Source organism: Kogia breviceps, chromosome 19 (genome assembly GCF_026419965.1).
Source record: "Kogia breviceps isolate mKogBre1 chromosome 19, mKogBre1 haplotype 1, whole genome shotgun sequence".
Classification (NCBI taxonomy): domain Eukaryota; kingdom Metazoa; phylum Chordata; class Mammalia; order Artiodactyla; family Physeteridae; genus Kogia; species Kogia breviceps.
The window spans coordinates 50,908,697-50,923,353 of NC_081328.1; the positions used below are offsets into that span (position 1 = coordinate 50,908,697).

Sequence of the window (14,657 nt, forward strand, 5' to 3'; positions counted from 1 at the left end):
AAAATACCCACTGATATCTGTGTTAAATAAAATTGTCCACTATCTTTTCCCCCAAATTTCAATTCAAAGGTTAATACAAAATGGTTCAGGTGAAAACGAATTTGACTTTCAAATAGAACTACTGATATCCAACCCAGTTTCCTCAACTGATACTAAAGAAAATAAAACAGGGGGAGGGGGATGAAATTAGGCATGAAATGGAACACTGTTGGTACAGGTCAGAAAGTTTCTGATAAATGGTGCTTTGAGCAGCTCTGGATTTGGGAACAGACTTACTTACCGACTGTTTGCTGTTCTCATCCTCCTCTTCTTCATAGCCATCTTCATCACCCCCGAGGCGAGAAAAATCATCCTCTCCATAGGCTTCAGATACCAATCCGCCTTTCTCCTCTTAAACAGAAGAGAAAAATAAAATGAATGAATGGGGAAAAGAATGCAAAAAAAACACCTTAGTGATCTGAGTTGCCAGGACTATCTCTGAAGAGAAAAGGAAACCTAAATCTCATGTAAGTGACCTTAGGCCCAGATTCTGCTTTTGGGAAGATCACAGAATTTAGTGTGTGAATTCATTAAAAGAACAGGGAAGAAAACCAAGTAATATTAAATTCCGTTTCTAATGCTTCCAATCCACCTATTATGCCAACTGAAGCCTTCCCTTCTCTGAACTATTATCCCATGTTGTTTAAACATCTCTTTTGAACAAACGTGTGGACACCAAGGGGGGAAAGTGGCGGGGGTGGGGGTGGGGATGACTTGGGAGACTGGGATTGACATATATACACTAATATGTGTAAAACAGATAACTAATAAGAACCTGCTGTACAAAAAATAAAATAAAATAAAATTCAAAAAAACCCCATCTATTTTGATCTGCATGTGTCTACCTTGTATCATAGGTACCAATGAACTTGTCTTCTCATCAATACAACGACTCTGTCATTCTCATTTTTGTGTGTCCTCCCCTAGGAACAGGACCTTTAATGGGGGCACCTGGAGAGGTTTCCAATCATGCCTACTTGAAAAACAAAATCTTTTCCTACGTTTAAAACAACTACAAAGCCCCCAAACAAAACAAATTACTGGGAAACCACCAGAGAACTTCCTGACAGGCAGAGAACACACAAAACTGAGTGGAGCTAACCCAGTCCAAGGCCCCCCCCGACCCCCATCACTTTCCAAATGAGGAAACCAAGGCCCAGATACGTTGGGTAACTTGCTGCCTCTCGAAGTGCCCATATAGATCTGTTCCCATTTCTTAACATTGTGATTCTTAACCAGAGTAGAGCAACAAAATCACTGATGGGCTTTAACAACTCACAAAGTAATGGAATCACCAAGAAGCCTTGGAAAGCTCACAAATGCCCAGGTCCTTCTCCAGATCTACTGAATTAGACTCCCTTGCAGGGGAGACAGGATGTATGTATTTTTAAAAGCTCCAAGATATGGCTAAAGCATATTATTAATAAAAAGCTTCGCTCTCCCCCACCAAACAACAAGGCCGGAGAAAATAGGTGGTGGTTCAGTAGCTTTGGACCCTCTCCACCCTTCGCCCAGCACGATGCCCAGCAGGGAGAAGACTTTCAGTAAGTTTCAGAAGAATAATCGAATCAAAAGAAGGAGACGGTCCATTCTTGCTACAGAGCATCTAACGCTCGGTCTATCCCAGGACCCTGAACGCCCTTCGGGGCTCCAGAGCCCGATACTTGGGGCACAATGACCATCTCTTTCCCTCCCGCCTGCTAGGGGAGCAGCATTCCGAGCAGACATCCGATTCTCCCTTTCCAGCTCCCTACTCGGGCCTCACCAGCTGCGCCGCCCGCTGTTTCAACTCCTGCCTCGCCGTCAGACTCGGGCTCTGAATCTTCCGCGTAAACTGCCAGAGACGACAGAACACTTTTCTTCCCCGCCATCTTATTCCCACAGCCCCGGCGTGGCTCACTCCTATGACTCCAAAGAGCCGACTTCCGGGCGGAAAGGCAACTACTTCCGGATCCCAGGAGACCCCGCTCCCGTTTCAGACCGATAACCAATCAAAACGGCGGTTTCCGCGCCTGGCTCCGCCCCTCGCGCCAACGCTTGCGCAACGTCATCATTGCGCGACGGACACAAGCTTGTGTGGGTTTTACCTGATACTGCATTCCCAGCAGTTTGGCTTTTGAGAGCTACCTGTGGCGAATGGGGGTCTTCGCGTAGTTCTCGAGCCAGCGGGCCGCAACTGCTCGACAAGAGCCCCTCGCTCCTTGGAGCCCACGGCCGGCTCTGATATCTTGGGGTGAAGAGAGGGAGGCTTCGGCTGGGGAAGGGAGGAAAGAACAGAGCTACGGTTCAGAGGAGGAAAAAGGAAGAGCTCTTCTTTGGGCGCGGGGGTCGTGGCGGGGAGAAGGGGTCGGGGTCCTGGGGGGAAGAATGGTCGTCATGGCTTTGCTTATAGAGCAGAGGGTGGATCTTAGGGAAAAAAATTCCATCTTCTCCAAACTATTCTGAAGACATTTATGTTTTTTCTCGTGATCTGATTTGTAGCTCTGCGCTAATGCCGTGGCCTGGGATAGTTGGGTATTTTTATTTTCACCGAGCATAAAAATGGAGATAATTACCCAGGAATGTATTGCTTGAGGCTGTTCACCTGGAGCTCTATTATTTGAAAATAATATAGTTTGAGTGTAATAAAGCAAACTTACAGAAAAAATAAGTAGGCTTTGAAAAGCGGAACAGAGGGTTCTCCCTGCAACCATATGATCATCACCTTTGCCTTAACCTTTGGCCACTGTCGTCAAGATGAGTACCGACCCTTCCTCTCCTTTTGATCCTGAGCGTCAAGTCCGGAGCACGTTGAAGAAGGTCTTTGGGTTTGACTCTTTTAAGACGCCTTTGCAGGAGAGGGCAACCATGGCTGTAGTGAAAGGTAATGTTGCCAAACTACCTGCATTTATGTTTGTGCTGGCTATACCATAGCGCTGCCACTACAGAAGGAAGAACACTTTCCTTCTGACCCTTCCTTCCTTCCTTCCTCCCCACCCTTGGGCCATATTTGGTTTTGGAGCTCTTGTAGATGTCACCCAAAACTTGCAGTTTTATTGGCAGAACCACCCAGCTGTTCTGCTTCTGGTATTTCATAGCCAGAGCTAAGGTTGTCTTTGAAAACAGCTCATAAATTTCCATTCTCCTTTGTGTGTAGGCAGTGGGGTGGGCGTGGGGTGGGGGCGTGGCAGGAATAGCTTAAGCCAGTCACCTTCTAGGTAATTCCTGTGTTGAAGATTGAGGGGTTTGGGTCCCAAATAGGGAAGGAAGGAGTAATAATATTATAAAACTGAGATATGTTGACAAATGGTGGTTGTCAAGAGGGGAGCAGCAATGTCATGTTAATTACATTATAACATTTATAAACAAAAGGCCTCTAAGTGATGTTGTTTCCATATCTATACAGATATGCCCACTCATCCAGAAGTATTCAGCTTTCATGGCTGTTCAGTTCAGTCATCCATATCCCAGCAGACTCAGACTTCTTACCCTTGTAGTTGTTATCGCCACTACTGGAAATGATGTGTGTGCATTGCCAGATCTCCCTGGACCGCTCCCCTTTTCATAGAAAGGATGGGAAGAGAATTGAGGTTATATTGAGACCCTTGCACGTGCCAGACACTCTGCGAGGAGTTTTTCCTACATTCTTGTTTAATTTTCAACAGCCTTGATGAAGGGGAGAGATTAAAAGGCAGGAAGCATTGAGATGTTGCCTTCTTGTATTTTTGCAGGCGACAAGGATGTCTTTGTGTGCATGCCCACAGGGGCAGGAAAGTCCCTCTGCTATCAGCTCCCTGCTCTGTTGGCCAAAGGCATCACCATTGTGATCTCTCCTCTCATTGCTTTGATTCAGGTGAGGCTCGGGAATGAAGGTGGCAGCCCAGAAAGTTTAGAGGAAGTTTTTTTTTTTTTGGGGGGGGGGTTAATAGCTGGAAATTTTACTTCTCCTTTCTTTGGTCTTTTTTTTTTTTTTTTGTGGTACGCGGGCCTCTCACTGTTGTGGCCTCTCCCGTTGTGGAGCACAGGCTCCGGACGCACAGGCTCAGCGGCCATGGCTCACGGGCCTATCCGCTCCGCGGCATGTGGGATCTTCCCAGACCGGGGCACGAACCCGTGTCCCCTGCATCAGCAGGCGGACTCTCAACCACTGCACCACCAGGGAAGCCCTCTTTGGTCTTTTTTAAAAAATTAATTTATTAATTAATTTATTTTATTTTTGGCTGTGTTGCGTCTTTGTTGCTGCACGTGGGCTTTCTCTAGTTGCAGCAAGTGGAGGCTACTCTTTGCTGTGGTGCTTGGACTCTAGGCACGCAGGCTTCAGTAGTTGTGGCACACGGGCTCAGTAGTTGTGGCTTGCGGCCTCTAGCACACGGGCTCACTAGTTGTGGCTCATGGGCTTGGTCGCTCCACAGCATGTGGGATCTTCCCCGACCAGGGCACGAACCCATGTCCCCTGCATTGGCAGGCGGATTTTTAACCGCTGCACCACCAGGGAAGTCCACCTTTCTTTGGTCTTTTGCCTCTTATTTTTCTTTGATTTGCCTATATCCCTCTCTGTATTGGGTTTCTGAATCGCCCAAATGTGGGGTTCTCCACTAGTGCATATCACTCTGGTGGGTTATGAATGAGTCTTCTGTGTTTCGATGGCCTGAGGTCTCTCACCCTCTTTTGTAACTTTTTGCCTGGAGAAATATGGAACTGTATGTGTATGCACGTACACAGTCACTCTCGTATGTACACGTGTGCACTCTTGATGTTATAGAAGATGCAGGTGGATAGAGAGGTATAAATCGATATAGGGGAATCCCTGGTATATTCTGCTTTATTCTGGTGAGAGCACAGCCATGAGACAGAAAAAAAGATGAGAAACTTATTGGGATGTTGTTAACACCTGTTCTGTGCTTCTGACTATATTTAAAGCCTGCAGGTGGACTGATAGAATCAGAAATGAGGAAGTGTGGCCGTGTGGTTAAGAGCCATCCACCATGAAGAAAAGGAGAGAGAGAGAGAGGGATAGAGAACAACAATAACAATGCTTAGTGAGTGTGTGCTAGTCTCAGGCTTTGTGCTAAGTGTTTAGGGGCATTAATGTACCTTCCAAGTGTAAAATTTCATTTAATTTTTAAAACAATCCTATTAGGTAGTTTTACTCTTTTTATAGCAAAGGGAAAGAATGAGAGTGAGAAAATTGAACGCTTAAGGTTAAGAACCAGCTGAAGAGCATGTGGTAATTGAGCCGGGATTAAATCCACGTCTCTCTGGCTCCATGCATCAACCACTTCACCTTCTGTACTTCTTTTTATGCAAAGAGAAGACACGTTAGAGGGTGGGAGAAGGACGTTTTATGGCTGTGAAATACCCCAGGGAGTCACAGTGACGTTTACCATTGAGGCCTGAAGGCCACTTATAGTCCCCTCTCCCGCTTCTGCCCTCAGGACCAGGTGGACCACCTGCTGGCCCTGAAGGTCCGAGTGAGTTCCCTGAACTCGAAGCTCTCGGCACAGCAGAAGAAGGAGCTGCTCTCCGACCTGGAGCAGGAAAAGCCCTGGACCAAGCTTCTGTACATCACGCCAGAGATGGCGGCTTCTGCCTCCTTCCAGCCCGCCCTGAACTCCTTGGCGTCTCGCCACCTGCTCTCCTACCTCGTGGTGGATGAAGCTCATTGTGTTTCCCAGTGGGGGCACGACTTTCGTCCTGACTACTTGCGTCTGGGAGCCCTGCGCCCCCGCCTGGCCCACGCCCCCTGTGTGGCTCTCACTGCCACAGCCACCCCGCAGGTCCAAGAGGATGTGTTTGCCGCCCTGCAGCTGAAGCAGCCAGTTGCTACCTTCAAGACTCCCTGCTTCCGGGCCAACCTCTTCTATGATGTGCAATTCAAGGAACTGCTTCCTGATCCCTTCGGGAACCTGAGGGACTTCTGCCTTAAGGCTCTCGGACAGAAGGCTGATGAAGGGGTGAGGGCACTGAGGTTGGGGGGCCGAGGCGCATCAGGGGCAGCGGACTGCTATGTGCAGCAGAGAGAAGGATTCCCATTTCCGAGGTCTTCGCTTTTCTGGCTTCCCCGGCCAGGACTAGCCGCAGCCTCGTAACACTCGTGCGCAGAGTCGTCCCTTTGGCTTCCTGGCCTCGTCCCCCTCACTGGGGTTCCCGTGTCCCGGAGTCCTCCCGTGGGGGGCCTTTGCGGACCTATCCGAGGCTTGTGGGGAGGAGGCAGGGGTTAGAAAAGTTGAGTTTTGAGCTGCTTTGGTTCCCACCTTGTTAGAAAGTAGCAGGGCTGTGCTAGGTGGTCTGCCTCAGAGGAGACTGTGAGCCTGACGAGAGAGAGTTAGAGCTGCTTTTAAAGCAGGGACTTCCCCGACGGACTAGTGGTTAGGACCTGGCTCTTTCACTGCTGGGGCGCGAGTTCAGTCCCTGGTCAGAGAACTAAGGTCGCACAAGCCACGTGATGCGGCTGATAAAGAAAGAAAGAAAGAAAAAGAGCAGGCTGCAGTGCAGTGGGCTGTTTTGTTCTTCCCAATGCTTATTTTCTTCCCGCGTCTCCCCTTTCAGTTGCTGTCCGGCTGTGGCATTGTCTACTGCAGGACCAGGGAGGCCTGTGAACAGCTGGCCATAGAGCTCAGTTACAGGGGCGTGAATGCCAAGGCGTACCACGCAGGTAAGGGGCACCTGGGCCACGTGGCCCTCCTTGCTCTCAGAAGCCTCTTGGCCGGTCTTTTGTTCCTTAAGAATCCTGGATAATCAGGTGGTCCATCATCTTTTTCCAGATACCCAGGCAGAGCTAAAGTGATTCCCTTAAATTCACAAAAAGGAGTCTAGACCCAAATGAGATCTAAAAGGAGAATTGTGACTCCTGAATTCTTGTTGTCACCCTGTGCCCACCCAGCAGCAGGTGATGAATTTTTTTAGCTCAGGTATTGGTGTCACGGAAAGAGCACAGGCTCTGGAGGCCAATGGACTTGGGTTTGAATCCCGGCTGTCACATTTATGGAGTGCTCTGTGCCACACACAGGCCTGGGTCTCTGTGTTTACTGGCTCAGGCTTGGTGGGTTAAGTGCCTGGCCTGAGGTCATACAGCTGGTAAGTGATGGATTCAGGGTGTGTGTACTGTGCCCAGCACAGCATCAGACCCAAGGTAGACCTCAGGGGAAACCCAAGGGAAATGCAAGTTCCCTTCTTCACCTTCCCCTCTTTTCTAGGGCTGAAGGCTCCTGAAAGAACGCTGGTGCAGAACGAGTGGATGGAGGAGAAGGTCCCTGTAATTGTTGCAACTGTTAGTTTTGGAATGGGAGTGGACAAAGCCAATGTCAGGTGAGCCCTGGTTCTTGTCTGACTTTGCCAGTTGGGGCCTGGCTCCGGGGGGGTGGGCCTCCTGGTGCTCTGTCTGGGGAGCCAGGTCTGTGTGTCCTTCTAGGGCCAGAGGGGAAGGAGGCCCCAGGATAGAGCCCCTGGTACATAGTCCAAACGCTGACAGGTTCTGTGCACAGTTCCTCTGCTCCCTGGTGATGGCACAGCACGGTTCTTCCATCCCCCAGAAGAGGGGGCAGCACGCAGACCATCAGGCTCACCCTTTAACACAGCCCCACTCACTCCCACCTTAGCATCTGGAGCCTGTGAGGGGGTGGAACTATCTTAAAACTGCTCCCTGTGCAAAACTGAAGGCAAAGATCTCGTTACCGTCACTCCTTGTTACTGTTTACTGGACAGTCCAGAAGAGATGGGTACATCCCAGCCTCCTAGCCCCACGCTGGCCACTGTTGGGAAGTCTTTTACCTCCAGCCATGCTTGACCTTCCGGAGACATTTTGGGCTGCAGCCTGAAGCCCTTTGCTCTGATTAACAACAACAGTAATGCCTTGTGTGATTTACAGAACACTTTTGCATACGTGGTCTTGTTAAGCCTCATAGTGACCCTGAGTTGGTCAGGGAAGGAATTAGACCGTGAACTATACTTGAGACAACATGGACTTTGGAATCAGGGTTTGAACCCTGGGTCAGCTGTGTCTTATTACGGATCAACTTTGGAGTCAGACACCCCTAGGCTCAAATCCTAGCTCTGCCGTCCCCTTGTACAAATTTACCTCTCTGAATCCCAAGTTCATTGTCTATAAAATGAAGCTACCTCACATGACGGTGACTGTAATGATTTAACAAGATAAATAGATACACTGGCTCATAGTAGGTACTTCATAAGTATTGTCCTTTTCCCTCTTCAAAGATGTTATCAAGGATTTACCCAGCTCATAAGTGTCCTAATCTTGTTTCTTTAAGTCCGCTATTTTTTCCAAGGGCTGCTCCATGGCGGGAAGGCCTGCTGAAGGACTGCAGGGTCCTAGCCATGCTTACTCTGGGGCACTATCTCTGCCTCTCTGCCTGCCAGCCTCCCACTCCTGGTCCCTGTGGAGACCCCTGCTCCGCTGACTGGGAGTCACTTCTCCCCTCAGCTTTTCTGCCACATCTCATACTGCTTGTCCCTTGGATCCTACAGGTTTGTCGCCCACTGGAATATTGCCAAGTCTATGGCTGGGTACTACCAGGAGTCTGGCCGGGCTGGCAGAGATGGAAAGCCTTCCTGGTGCCGTCTGTATTACTCTAGGAATGACCGAGACCAAGTCAGTTTCCTGATCAGGAAGGAAGTAGCAAAACTCCAGGTAAGTTCTGGGCAGTGGGAGCCCTTCTTGTGCGAACCCACCGCTCTGCAATTTCTGAACCTAGATGGAGCTTCTGTAATCTGGAGGGGTGCTCCTAAGGCTAGAAGGTACAGCAAGGCGGGGAATAGGGTGTTGGTGGATAGCTTATAACTAGGTTAGACTTTTTTCTTTATAATTAATTGATCTTCGTACAGTCTGTTGTGTGTGTGTTATTTTACATAGTCAGGATCAATCCTGCCTTGTTTTAAATTAGCATTGTTACATAAGCATTTTCCCATATTGTTATAAGTTCTTTGATTTTAGCCTTTTTTTTTTTAAAACTGATTACATATTCTTTGTAGAGAACCTAGACACAGACTCAGGAATATAAGGGAACTTGGTGTATGATAGGTGGCATTAGAAATCAACAGGAAAACGATGAACTGTTGAATAATTGATGCTAGAAAAAGATAAAATTAGAACCCTACCTCCCATGCCATATACATATGAATTACAGGTGGATTAAAGACTTCAAAAAACTGTAAAACTGGGGAGAAAATATTTCATGGCCTTGAGGGAGGGAAGAGTATGTCAAGATTTTTTTTTTAATTAATTATTTTGGCTGCACTGGTCTTAGTTGCGGCATGTGGAATCTTCATTGTGGCATGTGAGCTTAGTTGTGGCATGCATGCGGGATCTAGTTTCCTGACCAGGGATCGAACCTGGGTCCCCTGCATTGGAAGCACAGAGTCTTACCCACTGGACCACCAGGGAAGTCCCTATGTCAAGATTTTTAAAAGCAGAAACCATCAAAGAAGACTTGATCTGTTTGACTCAATTCGAGCTAAAAATTTCTTTATAGTGACAGACACCATAAACAAAGTGAAAAAATGAGCCATTTGGGGATTTCATCGTGAGAGACATCATTGGCTGGCTGTATAGAACTCCAGCAGGTAAAACAGTAAAAGGCAAACAGCTACATAGCAAAAAGGATGGATTTCACAGAAGAGGAAGCCAGCACATCTAATAAACATACAAAGAAAAAAAAAAAACAACAAAGAGATGCTCAGCCTCACTTAGAAATCAGAGAAATGCAAATCAGATGACAAGCTATCATTTTATACCCATCAGACTAGCCAAAGTGTAAAACATGTTTTTTTTTTTTTCCAATTATGAAACTTTTTTTTGTAACATCTTTATTGGAGTATAAGTGCTTTACACTGGTGTGTTAGTTTCTGCTATATAACAAAGTGAAACAGCTATATGTGTACATATATCCCCATATCCACTCCCTCTTTCATCTCCCTCCCACCCTCCCTATCCCACCTTTCTAGGGGGTCACAAAGCACTGAGCTGATCTCCCTGTGCGATGCAGCTGCTTCCCACTAGCTATTTTACATTTGGTAGTATATATATGTCAGTGCTGCTCTCTCACTTCATCCCAGCTTACCCTTCCTCCTCCCTGTGTCCTCATGTCCATCCTCTACATTTAGATTCCATATATATGTGTTAGCATATGGTATTTGATTTTCTCTTTTTATTTTTTTTAACATCTTTATTTGAGTATAACTGTTTTACAATAGTGTGTTAGTTTCTCCTTTACAACAAAGTGAATCAGTTATACATATACATATGTTCCCATAACTCTTCCCTCTTGTGTCACCCTCCCTCCCACCCTCCCTATCCCACCCCTCTAGATGGTCACAAAGCACAGAGGTGAACTCCCTGTGCTATGCTGCAGCTTCCCACTAGCTATCTAATTTACATTTGGTAGTGTGGATATGTCCCTGCCACTCTCTCTCATCGTCACAGCTTACCCTTCCCCCTCCCCATATCCTCAAGTCCATGCTCTAGTAGGTCTGTGTTTTATTCCCATCCTACCACTAATCTCTTCATGACATTTTTTTTTTTAGATTCCATATATATGTGTGTTAGCATGCGGTATTTGGTAAAACATCTTTATAGTCACTGTTGGCAAGGATGTGGGGAGAGGGCAGCTCATGACATGGTCAGGATTATAAGCTAGAACGGCTGCTTTGAAGAGAGACGAGGTGACACATGTACGTGGAGGGGACTAGTCGGTGCACTGTGACTCAGCAGTTCCACATCTAGGTAGACAGGGTGTCAGTGCACATGATGGACTGTATGAGGGTATACAGGGATGTTGGCTGCAGCAACATAGTGGGGAAATAAAACTCTTCCTCTGTGGGGTGTGGGGTAAGTAAACAGTGGGCTAGTCACACAGTGGAATGGTCCAGAGCAGTTAAAAATGAAGCAGTAACTGTACATGAATCAACATGGATTAAACCCCCCCAAAACATAATGTGTGGCGTTGCGAAAGGGTACACATCGACTTTTCCTTATAAGAAAGGAAAGGGCTTATTCCTGATCCCCACCAAAAGGATGATAAAAGGATGAAAAGTATATAAACTCACAGGGACAAGGAGAGAAGACACCAGCAGATAGAAATTTTAACAAATGTCTGCCTAGAAAACCCCAAAAACTCTACTAGAAATCTACTAGGATTCATAAGAAAACTTGGCAAGATGGCTGAATATAAGAGAAACATTACTGTAAATACCTAGGAATAGAAATGAAAACATGTTTAATTTGCAAGAATAAAACTTATAAAATACCTAGAAGTAAATGTTACAGGTTCTTATCAAGAGACTTTTTTTAAAACCTCCCCAGTTGATGTTAATATGCAGTCAGGGATGAGAGCCACTGATTTAGATGAAGAAAACTAAAATCTCATTGAAAGAAAACAAACTCTGAACAGATACAAAAGTGATTGGGAAGACTTAAAACTGTCTTTTCTCCTCAAAGTTAATATAAATATTTCATGATGTCCCAACTGAAATCCCAAAAGACTTTTATTGGGAAGTAGAATCTTAGAATTTATGTGCAAGAATAAGTGCTCAAGAGCAGCCAGGAAAAGTATGAAAAAGGAGAATGAGGAAAGGGATGTACTTAACCCAGCATCAGAATATGCTGTGCTGCTACCCCAACCAAACCCGTGTAATACAGTAACAATCATTGGAACAGACAAGAGAATTAGAAAATAAGTCCTAGAAAAAACAACAAATAACATACAAAGGAACTCCCATAAGGTTAACAGCTGATTTCTCAGCAGAAACTCTACAAGCCAGAAGGGAGTGGCACGATATATTTAAAGTAATGAAAGGGAAGAACCTACAACCAAGATTACTCTACCCAGCAAGGATCTCATTCAGGTTTGATGGAGAAATCAAAAGCTTTACAGACAAGCAAAAGCTAAGAGAATTCAGCACTACCAAACCAGCTCTACAACAAATGCTAAAGGAACTTCTCTAAGTGGGAAACACAAGAGAAGAAAAGGACCTACAAAAAACAAACCCAGAACAATTAAGAAAATGGTAATAGGAACATACATATCGATAATTACCTTAAACGTCAATGGGTTAAATGCTCCAACCAAAAGGCGCAGGCTCACTGAATGGATACAAAAAGAAGACCCATATATATGCTGTCTACAAGAGACCCATTTCAGACCTAGGGACACATACAGACTGAAAGTGAGGGGATGGAAAAAGATATTCCATGCAGATAGAAATCAAAAGAAAGCTGGAGTACCAATACTCAGATAAAATAGATTTTAAAGAATGTTACAAGAGACAAGGAAGGACACTGCATAATGATCAAGGTATATGTACCCAACATAGGAGCACCTCAATTCATAAGGCAAATGCTAACAGCTGTAAAAGAGGAAATCGATAGTAATACAATAATAGTGGGGGACTTTAACACCTCACTTACACCAATGGACAGATCATCCAGACAGAAAATTAATGAGGAAACACAATCTTTAAGTGACACAGTAGGCCAGATAGATTTAATTGATATTTATTGGACATTCCATCTGAAAACAGCAAATTACATTAACTTCTCAAGTGCACACAGAACATTCTCCAAGATAGATCACATCTTGGGTCACAAATCAAGCCTTGGTAAATTTAAGAAAATTGAAATCATATCAAACATCTTTTCCAACCACAACGCTGTGAGATTAGAAATCGATTACAGGGGGAAAAAAATGTGAAAAACACAAACACATGGAGGCTAAATAATATGTCACTAAATAACCAAGAGATCACTGAAGAAGTCAAAGAGGAAATCAAAAAATATCTAGAGGGCTTCCCTGGTGGTGCAGTGGTTGAGAGTCCACCTGTCGATGCAGGGGACGTGGGTTCGTGCCCCGGTCTGGGAAGATCCCACCTGCCGCAGAGCAGCTAGTCCTGTGAGCCATGGCCACTGAGCCTGTGCGTCTGGAGCCTGTGCTCCACAACGGGAGAGACCACAACAGTGAGAAGCCCGCATACTGCAAAAAAAAAAAAAAAAAAAAAACCTATGGGATGCAGCAAAAGCAGTTCTAAGAGGGACGTTTATAGCAATACAGTCCTACCTCAAGAAACAAGAAAAATCTCAAATAAACAATCTAACACCTAAAGGAACTAGAGAAAGAAGAACAAACAAAACCCAAAGTTAGTAGAAGAAAAATCATAAAAATCAGAGCAGAAATAAATTAAATAGAAACAAAAAAAACAGTAGCAAAGATCAATAAAACTAAAACTGGGGCTTCCCTGGTGGCGCAGTGGTTAGGAATCCGCCTGCCAATGCAGGGGACACGGGTTCGAGCCCTGGTCCAGGAAGATCCCACGTGCCGCGGAGCAACTAAGCCCGTGCACCACAACTACTAAGCCTGTGTGCCGCAACTACTGAAGCCCTCACGCCTAGAGCTGTCCACAACAAGAGGAGCCACCATAATGAGAAGCCCGCGCACTGCAGTGAAGGGTAGCCCCCACTCGCCGCAACTAGAGAAAGCCCACTCGCAGCAACGAAAGACCCAACACAGCCAAAAAAATTAATTAATTAAAAAATAAAAATAAAGGGCTTCCCTGGTGGCACGGTGGTTGAGAGTCTGCCTGCCAATGCAGGAGACACGGGTTCATGCCCCGGTCCAGGAAGATCCCACATGCCGTGGAGTGGCTGGGCCCATGAGCCATGGCCGCTTAGCCTGTGCGTCCGGAGCCTCTGCTCCACAACGGGAGAGGCCACAACAGTGAGAGGCCTGCGTGCCGCAAAAAGAAAATAAATAAATAAAAATAAAAGCTGGCTTTTTGAGAAGATAAAGAAAATTGATAAACCTTTAGTCAGACTTATCAAGAAAAAGAGGGAGAGGACTCAAATCAATAAAATTAGAAATGAGAAAGGAGAAGTTAACAGTGGACACCGCAGAAATACAAAGCATCATAAGAGACTACTACAAGCAACTCTATGCCAATAAAATGGACAACCTGGAAGAAATGGACAAATTCTTGGAAAGGTATAACCTTCCAAGACTGAACCAGGAAGAAATAGAAAATGTGAACAGACCAAGCACAAGTAATAAAATTGAAACTGTGATTAAAAATCTTCCAACAACAGCAACAAGAATCTTCCCACAAACAAAAGTCCAGGACTGGATGGCTTCACAGGTGAATTATTTCAAACATTTAGAGAAGAGCTAACACCCATCCTTCTCAAACTCTTCCAAAAAATTTCAGAGGAAGGAACACTCCCAAACTCGTTCTACGAGGCCACCATCACCCTGATACCAGAACCAGACAAAGGTGTCACAAAGAAAATTACAGACCAGTATCACTGATGAATATAGATGCAAAGATTCTCAACAACATACTAGCAAACAGAATCCAGCAACAATTAAAAGGATCATACACCATGATCAAGTGGGATTTATCCCAGGGATGCAAGGATTCTTTGATATACGCAAATCAATCAATGTGATACACCTTATTAACAAACTGAAGAATAAAAACCATATGATCATCTCAATAGATCCAGAAAGAGCTTTTGACAAAATTCAACACCAATTTATTATAAAAATGGTACAGATGAACCGGTTTGCAAGGCAGAAATAGAGACACAGATGTAGAGAACAAACGTATGGACACCAAGGGGGGAAAGTGGCGGGGGT

General features: G+C 45.5%; 2 protein-coding genes across 7 annotated transcripts in view; one reads left to right on the top strand and one right to left on the bottom strand.

The window, feature by feature from the left end:
* SAP30BP (SAP30 binding protein) overlaps window positions 1-1,966 on the bottom strand; it is a 34,451-nt gene extending 32,485 nt beyond the window's left edge. For 4 of the 5 annotated variants that reach the window (XM_067020534.1, XM_059048119.2, XM_067020533.1 and 1 more), the window contains exons 1-2: window positions 1,805-1,961; window positions 281-390 (exon numbers count right to left, since the gene is read on the bottom strand). In XM_067020534.1, the coding sequence (XP_066876635.1) occupies window positions 281-390; window positions 1,805-1,910 (216 nt within the window). In that variant the 5' untranslated portion in view covers window positions 1,911-1,961. Of the gene's footprint in view, window positions 1-280; window positions 391-1,804 lie in introns of all 5 variants that reach the window. The other variant, XM_067020535.1, reaches the window with a different exon arrangement.
* A 140-nt stretch (window positions 1,967-2,106) lies between these two features.
* Window positions 2,107-14,657, top strand: part of RECQL5 (RecQ like helicase 5) — a 38,568-nt gene continuing 26,017 nt past the window's right edge. For both annotated transcript variants that reach the window (XM_059048055.2, XM_067020577.1), the window contains exons 1-7: window positions 2,107-2,262; window positions 2,766-2,902; window positions 3,750-3,871; window positions 5,454-5,972; window positions 6,568-6,673; window positions 7,215-7,326; window positions 8,503-8,665. In XM_059048055.2, coding sequence (XP_058904038.1) covers window positions 2,776-2,902; window positions 3,750-3,871; window positions 5,454-5,972; window positions 6,568-6,673; window positions 7,215-7,326; window positions 8,503-8,665 — 1,149 coding nt within the window. In that variant the 5' untranslated portion in view covers window positions 2,107-2,262; window positions 2,766-2,775. The remainder of the gene's footprint in view (window positions 2,263-2,765; window positions 2,903-3,749; window positions 3,872-5,453; window positions 5,973-6,567; window positions 6,674-7,214; window positions 7,327-8,502; window positions 8,666-14,657) is intronic.